Here is a 12,809-nt window from a genome sequence, read left to right on the forward strand (position 1 = left end):
TAACACCGAGTCCTGCGGAACGCCGCGCTCGACGGGCCGCCTTTCCTGCCCTTCCCTGTTGGCGTACCCCACCCACCTGTCGACAAGGTAGACGCGGATCAGCCGAACGAGGTAGCACCTTGAAGTATTCGAGGGCCGCCACTATTTTATGCTATGGTATGAAGTTGAACGCGTTGACGACCATCCCGGGAAACCATGTCGTCCGTGAGGGCTCGCAAACGTCTGACCGCGTCGATCGTCGAGCTCCTCCGGAAGCCGTACTGGCTTTCGTGCCAACCCGGCACCCGCGCCGACATGTGTCGCTCCAGACGGGCGGCGACAACTCTCTTGTCACGTAAACTTGAGGGTTGGATGATAAAATAAAATAGCTGAGTTGTAACACAACTATCAACTTTGGTTTTATTAAACTTTATTATGAATTCAGCAATCACAATTGAATACACATTGAAGTGACACACATAAATCACAATTTACTCCAACAACTTTAAGTAAAATCTAGTTACACTGATACGTTAAGTACGGAACCAGTGTAAGGGTAGAAATTCGGTAAAAAGGTGTTGACTATTTTAAAGATAGAGACTGAGTGAGTTTTAGTGACGATACTGTGTCTAAGGAAAGCTAGGGGTGGGTGTGTCTAAGGACACGGGACCATCGGATTTGTTAGACGATTTTGGTTAGGAAAGTGAGGGCAGTAGACACCGCTTCCGATTGGATAATAAGGTTGATGGACCAGGAAGGGAGAAAGTTGTTAACGGAAGATACCAAACGTGAGGAAAACCAACTTTCCCGTATTAGCCTGTAGTAAATAATAAATGTAGAAGGGGCACTTAAAATAAAAGATACTTGTATGGTCTGAAGAACCTTAACTATGAAAAATGCCAAGACCCATGGTGGGTCCTTAAGACTATTGAGGGTACGCACCAAGGATGTGTAGACATCTGGCTACCATCTTGCCCGCGGTGTGTGGCCTGATCTCTGATGTGGATTGATGTTACACTCTCGAGAAGCTTGCCGACCTCATCCAGCAGCTATATCGGCCGGTACGCCGACGGCGAGGTCGTCGGTTGACCTAATTTACGCAGCAAGACCAGCCTCGCCGTCCGCCACGCCCAGGGTTAGATTCCCTCCCTCAGACATCTCGTGTAGAGGCGCTGAAGTTTGGGAGCTATGACCCCCATCGCTTCCCCCAAGATCTGGCCCGGGATCCCGTCCGGACCCGGCGCCACGTTGCGAGGCCATTTTTCTGGTCGCCTCCCACATCTTTTCCTCCGTGACTTTCCAATCGTCTGTCCACTCCACCGTCCGAGTTGTTTCCCGTTGTGGGAGGAAGAGCATCCCGATGACCTCCAGTAACACTTCGTGATCTTGATCTCCTTTTGCAGTTAGTGCCGTAGCTCGCGGTACACCCGGTAGCACAGAGAGACTTCTCCCTCGTCGCGGCGTCGTCTGCGGCGGACCCTCTAGTACCGTCTTCAGGCTTGAGTGCATCTCGTCCTTAGCTCCGCGATGTCAGGAATCCACCAATACGCGACTCTGCTCCGTCCGGTGTCTAGCATGGCTCGTGGCATGGATATTGCCGTCATGACTCGGCGGAGGTTCTCGGCCTCCTCCTCCACTCCTGTTTCCGCCGTCGTCGTCGAGGCCTCCCAGCTCCAGGCAGCTGCAGTTGCGGCCGCCCGAAGCAGATCTTCGTCCCTCTCCTTGACCTTCCACCTTGCTGGCGAGCATGCACGCCCCCCGCCCCCAGAGGGCCGCGGCCATCATCCGCGGTCGCCTTTCCAGATCTGAGTGTGTCCTTCGGGTGTGTCGGGGGTGACCCACGTGATGTCCACGACGGTGTCACATAAAATCACAAGTCACAACTCAGATTATATAAAAACAAGAAGGTTGAGCCGAAACACAACTATTAACTTTCTTTTTATTACACTTTATTATGTACTTAATAGTCACAATTGAGTATACACTGAATTGACACGTATAAATTACACTTTACTCTAACAACTTTATATAGATTAAGTAGGCGAATGATCTAAGGGTAGAAACCTAGTAAAGAGATGTTAATTGTTCGAAAGATGAAAAATCAATCAAGTTTAGTAACGATATTGTGTAAAAGTAAAAGTAAAAGCAAAAAAGACATAGAGTCGTTCATTGTCAGTGTGACTTAGAAACGTGTGCAAATCAAAACGGGTAGAGAGTTTATCTTGGGAAATAAATAGGATGGATTAGAATAATATTTTTACTCATCAAATACAGGAAGATCTTCAAGATTTTAACACTATAAAACATATAAAACAAACATACTTTAACACTAGAACTACCGACGTTTGAGAGGTAGCTATCTCTAACAAAACAGGTCGAAATGACTGATCTTTAAAAAATACGTAATAATGGAATATTTTTATATTTATTGATTTATTATTATCTTAGAAAAGGAACTACATGTTCTGAGATCATAAAAACTATATAATAACAACTATAATAATAACAATAAGTACAATAATGAAGAATATTTAGTACCCAAATCTTTGGTAACAAAAATATTAAAATAAATTTCCATTGGTAAATATAACAAGTATAATATAATAATATAATAATAAACGCAATAAGCATAATAGAATAAATAAAATACAAATATAACTTAAATTATTAGGTACAAAAGTTATCATTCGTAACATTTCTTACAAACGTTAACTTTATTCTGCGTGCATTTTCCGCATGCATATTTTTTACAAACATTGCAAATGATGGTGGTCTTATTATTATTATAATACCCTATTTGACAACATTTGCGTGAATTCTTTGACGTACTTTGGACCTCAGATGCTCTTTGTTTTACTCGTGATTTTTCATTGTCAGCGGCAAGTTCATCTGCTAATTGAAACATAAACCCTTTTCTGGATATCTGCTCACCTGTGGTTTCCCTATATAAAATCCAGGCATTTATGCCAGCTAAATCTAAAATATTAAAAAATACTTGAAGTGGCCATTTTCTTGATCCCGACTTCACGCTATATTTTTTTGCCATTTGATCTGCTATATCTACTCCAAATTTTGTCTTGTTATAAAATTCGACCGTTTCAGGCAGGCCCTTTTCGCTTTTTCTAATTTTGACGGTTTTATGTTTTAAGCTCAAGATAAAAATTTTCTTTCTCGGCTTACTTTTATAAATTGTGAGTGTAATCTCATTTGATCGATACAGCAGCGACGAAAAACGAGCCATGGTATCCTTTTTCGTTTTACAAATTTTGGGGAGTTCTCTTCTGTTTCCGCGTGTTGTGCCAACCAGTGTGGTTCTTTTGGTTAATAATTTATATTCCAGTGACAAACTTGCAAAAAAATTGCCATCATACTATACGGTTCAATAAGTTTGAATACCACAAATTCACCCAGAGGTTGCGATGGTGTTCGGTTTTCGTTCTTTCCTAAATAAGGAAATCCATTTACAATATATTTGAACATCAGATGCCACCCAAACTTTAATTCCGAATTTGTCGGGCTTATTCGGTAAATATTGTGTAAACCTATATCTGGCCTTAGTTGGGAAAAGTTGCTCGTCTATTGTAATGTTTACGCCAGGTTTATAGCAATTCTGGCTGTTTTCAATAAACTTATCCCATACGGTTGATGTTAGTGCAAATTTATCATTTTTCAAACGTTGACTTCTATCATCTTTTTTTTCAAATCGAATAAACTTCAATATTTCAAGAAACTCATCCCGACTCATTGTGCTGGAAAAGAAGCTTGCTCCCCATTTTGTATTCTACAAACACGAAAGTTTCAAATTTTTCGCTTCGTATGCCCCCCCCCCTCCCCCGTGCGTACAATATTCCAAGGAATGCTTTCAATTTTGTTTCTGTAAGGGTCCATTTTTTACTCAAAACACGAAAGGCTTCTGATTCGGTACAAGATATTATACGTTGCAACATATGGCTGTCAATTAGTAGGGAAAATGCGCTAATTACCTTATCTTTCATGACGTTTCTTTTTACATATGCTGTGGAGCCGGATTTGGCCTAGCTTGTACACTTTCAGTTTCATTTTCAGAACTTGAAAGCAGCTGAGCACGTATTCTTTTGCGTACATTGAAAATGTTCTCTGGCTCACTTTCTGAAGATTCATTTTCTTTGTCACTAATGTCACTATTACTGTTATCACTACAAATTTCAATTTCTTTCTCCTCTGGTTCACTTCCATCACACTCAGAGAATTCACTATCTTCGATATCACAGCATTCCACTGGTATCCTTTTCAGTTTTTGCAACAATTCGGATGCTTTCAATTGTTTACTCATTTTCAAGACTTGTAAAATATTGCTTTATAAAACGATAAATCAGGGCTTATTTCAACAACTGTGCTCTACAGAATGACCGTGTGCAACAGCAAGAGCAGCTATTCCTATTACTTTGTACATTACTCTACGGCTATGTTTATGTAAACAAACTTATAGATAATATAAATTATATCTAGATATCTAATACCCCATCTAAATAAACGAGTCCGGTTTCAGTAAACAGACTTGTACTGATATAAGTAGCCATAATACAAAATTTCCTTTATATTAAATGAATAAAACAAAATTAAAGTTTATTATATTAGTCCTTTAACTATCCCTGCAAAAGTCATTACGTCATTGCGGAGAAAAAAATATAACATGAAATAGAGATTTTAAAATAATGTTGTCAAATCAGTCATTTTGACCGGCGTGGTAGTTCTGGTGTTAAGATGATTCGCGTAGAGTTTAATTGTATATATTTTTTCTATTCTTATCTCCAGATTTTTTTCATTCATTATCACCCGACATCCTCGTTTTATTGATATAAAATATCTTGGTCAAGATAGGTAATGCCAGTAATAAGAAATAAAATAGACTGCACATAGGAGTCTGTTTAACAAGAGTCTGTATATATTGGGTTTGCTTGGGTATAAGTGATTGTCATTAGGTGGTATTGACAAAATCCGCAATCACTTAGTTGCCAATGCAATAGTTTGAATCGCAATTTTTCATGACTAGCTAATCTGTAAATATGTCATTGTTCTCGAAGTTTTCTATATTATGCCAATACATTTGCTGTATATTTTATAGTAAAATATTAGTCCTCAATAAAATATGTTACATATATCTGAATTGGAAGCTAAATGGTTGTTAACACTACACCTACCAACACTTCGTGTATACCTATTCCTACCGTGTGCGGTCAAAATGACCGGTGATTAAAGAAGTAATAGTTTTTATGATTTTACTTAGATAATCGTTAATTTATAACTAAATGTATATAAAATGATGAACTTTCATAAAATTTCGTCCAAATTTACTTTTGTTTAATTCCAATTATAGACTTAAATAGAATCACACTTTTATTTATATAGAAATATATCTTATTCAACTTTGCTGCATTTTTTACAAGTTATCCTATTATCAAATGTACATTTGCCGCATAAATACTTCCTGCATCTTAAACAAATTTTCGTAATTTTGTAACCTTTACTTGAATACTAATTTTTTGCTTGACAAGTTTTTTGTAGTACTTGTTGATAGTTTTATTGCATGGTTTCTTTACCCGCGATTCTTTATATAAAAGTAATGTATGCACTAAGTTTATAACAATTTTGTGAATTTTCTGTAAATTGGCCCCATACTGTAGATACCATTACAAATTTATTGGTTCGTAAACGTTGGCTTCTTTTGCTCATCTTATCAAATCGTATAAACCTCATAATTTCAGCAAAGTCATTCCTCCTCAATGTTTTTGAAACAAATGCAAATCTCCAAATTTTATTCCACAAATATTAGACATCTAAATTCTTTGCCTGATATGCACCGCGGGCATATAACAGAGCAATAAATGCATCTAGTTTTGTTGTATCTAGCTCCTTCGTAATCCCCAATACTCTAAATGCTTCTTCTTCGGTACATTTTATTATATGATTCCTTATACGGTGATCAATGATAAGATAAAATGCTTTACTTGTCCTTTCATTATATGCCGTTTAGTATATCCCTAAAAATATTATGGACCAATGTCCTACCAGGTTTGAGACTTGCATCTATTTCTTTCCAAACTGTTCTATCGGGGCCAGTTTCACTCTCTGCCGTCAACGATAACTTCTTTCCTCTTTGCCCTTATGTAAACGCTTATTTATAATATTCAACTCTGATTCGGTTGTAAATAGCTTTTCATGTGTTTCCATGCCGTTTTCAGTTGCTAAAGTTTCTCGTTCATCGCACATTGAACAGTCTTCTTCTATGTCCGTTATTTTTTTTTAAATCTTGATATTTTTGGGGTAAATATTTATCACAAAATAATACCATATACGGAATACAAAATTGTTGTCAAATTTGATATGTTTTACTTTTCCTTTTATAACAACTTTACACAAAACGCCCTGAGATGCTTTCTGTCTGAGTTTTAGAGATAAAAAATGTAGATGTCGAGTAATTGACTAACAAACCGAGATGTATTCTAGTCGAAAAGACAATAGCAAGTAAAAATATGATCTTTGACCATTGGAGATGACCATTCTCCACCAACGGTTACTCGAGGTTGGAGTTGGGAAACATTTTTCCGTGTTTTATAGCCATGAGCAATAACCCTAAGAAACTTCTCGACTTTTAAAATGTTTGTAACAATGGACTGTACAAAATACTAAATTTTGTGCCGATCAGGATTAGGATTAGGTGACCTTAGGATTATAATGGGCTCGAGTTGATATGTCTTGACAGTTGGTGACTCTTGATCGAGGGATGGATTGTTTTATGACAAGATTATGAGTGTAATAGCTGTTATTATTTGTTGTACTAATTTTGTTTGTCATTTGACTTTGAGGTATTCTTTTCTTCGTACTGATTGCATTTACTTTAAGAATAACTAACATATTTTGTCGGGCAGTCAAAATGACCGCTCACGGTAGGCAAGGCAGAATATAAATATTTCTCAGAAAATAAAAGAACAAACTAAAATTAAATACAGAAAAATATATTGTATGCATGTTTTAGAAAAAGTCAGAAATTATGAAGCGATATGCTAAAGTTTAAATATAGTTAAATTTATGTAGAAGTCGCGAGAGCGGTCAATTTGACCGCGCCGATAGATTTAGTGTTAAATATTAAATTGTCCCAGAAGTTTATTTCGTTTTATAAGGAAATAGTAGTCGCACAATATTTTTTGTTTTATATTATTTTATTGAATTGTGTGTATTGTCTATTACAAAATGGATCAGACATAATTCAATAAAATAATATAAAATAAAAAATGTTGTGCATCTGTTATTTCCTTATAAAACGATACAAACTTTGGGTCAATCTTTAATGAAAACGATTTTTAATTTGAAATTAGACTGAAAAAATTTTGATTAATATGTCTGGACATTTTCAGACATTATACATACATGCCTACGTGTTATACATATACACACACATACATACATACATATAAATATGTTTCGGAAATATAAATGCGAGAATTGCACAAGATAGGATAGTTGTGAAAATAAATCGGTGAAATTTAATGTTTAAATTTTAGACTTTAATATAATTTAACCAAATATGAATGTATATTAAATCTAATCGATATAACTTAAAGTTATATGATCTTTACTACGAAAACTTCTTTTTATGCTTTTTATTACATAACTTGCAGTGTACCAAACATAGAGTTGGAAAATAGCAGAGGCTTATCTCATCAACAAATTGCAGTATTATATGCCGAATTAGTGGAGCTAACAAAACAATTACAAGGAGAAGTAATGATCTTTGAATTAACGCAACATGTTCAGAAATATTTACACGAGAATAATAAACCAAGTTACAGTAGCTTTTATGAAGAGATGGTTTCACGACGCCAAGAAAAGATCGAATATGAAATGTTGGAAAAGCAGTTGAAAGAAGATAAAGAAAGACAGGTTAGATACGCATATTATATAAATCATATTGTAATAAAATGAATAGCTGAGGTTACTGTCTAAGTTTATTGTCCTACATCATTCTGTACTGCAATAATCTGTTCCTTCAAAAGGGTAAATTATATGAATCGATGAATGTAAATAAATTACTACATTACAAGGATGTTTGACTTGCCAGTTTTATAAAAACACATAATTTTAAAAGATGCGATTTTTACGAATTTTGAATCGATCACTTTATTAATGTAACTTATGATGAAACGAGTAAAACATATTCTGTAATTCTCGTATTCTGTCTAATATAAAATTAATAACTTCTAAAATAATTATCTTTGTTATGATTATAAATCGTCGTAAATTGGAAATTAAGAACCATGAAAGTTTAACTGCCATATGAATATGAGAAAAATTTATTAATTTTAATTTTTGTGATTACCTTATTGTTTTTACAAATTAATTTTGCATTATGATAAAAATAGATATTTTGGTATTTTAAATAGTTTTGTTCAAGGATTCTATTGTAGAAAATAAATTAAATATGTGTATTTGAAAATATTGTATAATAATCGCTGATTGTAAAAAATCATAAATATATGACGAATCAATTGTATACAATTTGTTATTTTTAAAGTTGATACTTTTTTCACAATCTTTTTGTATTAATTCTAATTTATTAATCTAATAATGTAATTTATTTTAAAGTAAAGTTACATATTTTTCAACTAATTTAAACTATCCATTAAACACGTACAAATTATTAATTATTAGATACAGCGACATTTTAATATTACATTTTATAATTTCATATAAGGATACAAATAGGGTGGGATAATAACTTTAATCACTTTGAATATCTCTGAAGGAAGCCATAATAACTTTCTTATAAGCGGAGGGTTTCCGGAGATTTCGTGATCACTTCCATTTCTTTAATTACTTACCGATACTTCTTTAAGTACATTGTTATTGAAAAAAAGGCAAATGAATCAGGCGATAAATTTGGCGACCCTTCGACATTTTCAACTGGCAACGGTTCGATATGGAGATTTAAAAAACACCAAGCAATGATATAGAGTCAAAATTTGTCAAAGATGTCCTACAATGCCTTAAAGACTAAAATATACGTAGATCTAGACCACATTTACAAAATGGATGAAACATCTTTGTTGTGAAAAGCTCTTCTAGATCGAACGTTAATTCGTACGATAGAAAAAAGGGCATATGAAAGCCAAATACAAGAAGATCGAGTAACGGATTTTGTGTAAATGCAAATGGAGTTTATAAACTACATCTTTTTATTCATAGATGCGAGAAACCGAAAGCGCTCAAACATATCAAATGAATTTACCCGTTGTGTCCAAAACTAGGAAACAGACTTTGATGAATTGCAATGTGTAATATTTGCTGATTGTTTGTAAAATCATTCCAAATCCATTGTAAAAAGTTCAATTGGAAAAATGAACTCGCAGGCGAATGTCCTTATTAGCATGCAATTGTGTCTCTCATATTCTAACACTGGATAGACTACCGATTATGTAATACCGATTATGATGTCGACGAACTCCTTCTTTCAACGGAGAAACCAGAAAATGGTAACAAAATTCAAAACTTTGTTTCATCATCGTACGCTAAGAGAAATCTTAGATTTTCCTCGCATTTGTTAAAAAAAGCTTGAGACGATATATTGCCCTTCAATAATTACTCTTCATGGGAGCGATTCCTAAACAACGTTGTAAAGAAAGAAACCATAAAGCAAGAAACGGCGATGGAACGTGTTTCAAATATATTCAGCATTACTGGGATCAAAGGAATAATTGCCACAATTATTCAGTAAATAGTGTCCGTAGATGAAATTCAGAAATGATCTTACCGATCTGTGAATAAATTGAAGATAAAGTACAACAAACGATAAATGGAATGATAAAGAACAGCGTCATCATCAAATCAGAAAAGAAACCGTTGTTAGACAAGAAGGAAACCAAACACATTAATTTATTACTATATGCCGGAAGTCAGACACCGTGTATATAATTGCAAACACTGAAACTCTACTATGAACAAGTGTGCCTAAAGAACCTTAAGAAACTGTCCTAGGTGAAGAAATGTATCCTCGACAAAGATGCGAATAATTACATAAAAAGGTGGTAAGTAATAGCTTCTTAAATAATTAATTATTTTACTATATGTATATATATATATTACTTGTTATCAAATTTTTTATATCAACCCGACTTAAGAATTGGACAACGTTTGATGTAGTACATACTTGAAATGAAAGATACTTAGAGGGTTGCATTTCAATTCATTCTTATCCGGAAAATTGTACTTTTCCATTGATAATATTTTAATGAATGTAACATATCAAATTTAAAAAAACTAATTCTTCTGATGAAATGATTCATGTTTTGCGTTTATTTTATATGTATACATATATCGTAGGACTAAAAAATATGCAAAGATATATACAAGATATTACACACAATTGGTTCAAGCTACAAATCTAAAATAGTAGAAAATAGACAAAATTAATTGAATGATGCAAGACTCGGTGGATATGTCCATTTTGGAAGTGTAGGCGTTCTGAAGATTTTAGTTATACATAACTAGATATGACTATTATTATATTATGACATAACTAGATAGTTTATTATACAAATCAAGATGCATCGTATTAAAGATAAGGAAAACGTAAACACAAGAATACAGCGTTACCTTTTTCGCGTTTGTCGTACTATAAATTCTATAAACCTCGTTAATGCCGAGACTCTTTCAGACGGTCTCGCTGGCGTAAATGGTAATTTTAATAATAATTATATTCGCCAATTTATAAAAAAATCTATAAATTTTCATTGAAAAAAACTTCATTTAATTCGCCAATTTATAAAAAAATCTATAAATTTTCATTGAAAAAAACTTATTTCGATAATACTGCAATTGCAATTATTTTAATTAATAAACATGGCAAGTCAAACATCCTTTTACCTTTCTTGTTTTTAATGTTTAAATTACAATTTCTGTAGGCTACTATTATTCTACAAATATAATTGTTTTAATCATATTATTATTGATCATTTCAAAAATATATCTGTTTTAATTCAGATATTGTATCTACAAAAATAATTGCAGGTATTGCAGGATGAAATCCAAAAAAGGCAAGAAGCTTTAAAAGCTGAACTTCGTAATCGAAAAGAATCTATTCGCTTATATTGTGATCGATCAAATAATCCTTCTCAATCAATACCATCATCTCCGCAAGAGAGATCACGGATTTATTCTCGAAGAAGATGTGCTAGTAGTTCTGAAAGTTCTGACGGTTTTTTATGCGAACATAGGGGCACAAAATTATTACACTTTGATCATAAAGGTATATATTTTGGTAGATAACTTTAGTCTGTTGTCTCAAACTTGTGTATTAAAAAAATAATTCAATTTTACTAATTTTTATAACGTATAATAATTATAGGTGAAAGACAAGTGTACAGAGCAAAATGCATGGGTCATAGTACTAAGGGATCGGTCGTTTATGCAGGTGTGGATATGACAACTGGAGAATTGTTTGCAATTAGTGAATGGACATTAAAAGTAAATAATAAAATTGAAGAAAATAATATTCAACATATCATGAAACAAGTAGGAAGTTTAGAACAAGAAGTAAATCATTTACATAAATTACATCATCCAAATCTTGTACATTATTTAAATATGAAGTATCTGCAGGAGGAAGATGATGTACTTATTTATGTTCTTCAAGAATTTGTGGTAGGTATGATGAAATTTAGTTATAATTCAGACCAAAGATACAATATTTGTAATTATAATTATTTGAATTAATTTTTCTAAAAGTGAATAAATTGAAGAACTATGTAAAATATAAGGGACTTCGTAAAATTCGTACAAAGCGGGTTCGTGTAACATCACACTCATAGTCCATATACATAATACATGTGGTTCGTATCATATAAAGCTATTTCCTATAAATTTCCTATAACCTATCCCTTGCGTTATGCGGAGGCCCACTGTATCGTATGAAATATATTTCCTGAAATAAGTTTCACTAATTAAGTTAAATAACTTAAATTTTATACGTTTAAATAAACTTTACTCTACAGCTATCTTAACATTTCAATATTTATGATAACGTTCATTTATTTCGAAAAAATTACAAAATCTGTAAATACAAATACATACATATATTTTCTAATAATAGCAACTTTTATATAACATAATTTGATCGTTCCAATAATATGAATTGATTTAATTTTTATGACTTAATTTTTTAAAGAACTAAAGTTTCATGTATGCTATCATATATGTTAATTATCGGATTTTAGATAGGTACGAGTTGCTCCTTTTTTTTACTGGAAAATATCGCAGTAGACATCGATTTCCTGCGATATTTGGCAACTGGCATCCTTTCTGCTTTAAGATATCTTCATGAGAATAATGTTGTCCACAAAGATCTACGTGATACCAGTATCTATATTGATAACACAGGAGTAGTTAGATTATCAGATTATTCTTTAAATAAAAGATTGTCTGATATTTATCAGACATGTACAATAATCAAGCCTGAACCAGATTTTCCGAGTGTACAAGGCAGAGGTGGAAAAAAGGCAGATATCTACCGTTTTGGTGTTCTTATGTTTTCTTTATTAAAAGGAATCATAGTTTCTGGAGATAAAATTGATCCAACAAAAATTGTACAGGTGTGTTTCTCTACATACAGAATACAAATAATCTGAATATTTAATATAAAATAAAAATTAAAATAAAAAAGAAAATTTAATATAGTTAAATATACAACATATAGAAAGAAATTATTATAATAAAAAATATTTGAGGGTAACCAAAAAGACCTAATTTATTAAATATGATAATATTTATTGTACTCTAGACTACATGTTTATTACACG

At 33.2% G+C, this 12,809-nt stretch overlaps 1 protein-coding gene across 3 annotated transcripts in view; it reads left to right on the plus strand.

Moving 5' to 3' along the window:
- LOC100651725 (eIF-2-alpha kinase GCN2) overlaps positions 1-12,809 on the plus strand; it is a 29,831-nt gene that overhangs the window by 8,229 nt on the left and 8,793 nt on the right. Inside the window, exons 3-6 of one of the 3 annotated variants that reach the window (XM_003399395.4) lie at positions 7,638-7,899; positions 11,023-11,260; positions 11,360-11,655; positions 12,228-12,602. In XM_003399395.4, the coding sequence (XP_003399443.2) occupies positions 7,638-7,899; positions 11,023-11,260; positions 11,360-11,655; positions 12,228-12,602 (1,171 nt within the window). Of the gene's footprint in view, positions 1-7,637; positions 7,900-9,302; positions 10,041-11,022; positions 11,261-11,359; positions 11,656-12,227; positions 12,603-12,809 lie in introns of those variants that run through there. The other 2 variants (XM_048409995.1, XM_048409994.1) reach the window with 2 other exon arrangements.

The sequence above is a fragment of the Bombus terrestris genome, chromosome 11 (genome assembly GCF_910591885.1).
Source record: "Bombus terrestris chromosome 11, iyBomTerr1.2, whole genome shotgun sequence".
NCBI lineage: Eukaryota > Metazoa > Arthropoda > Insecta > Hymenoptera > Apidae > Bombus > Bombus terrestris.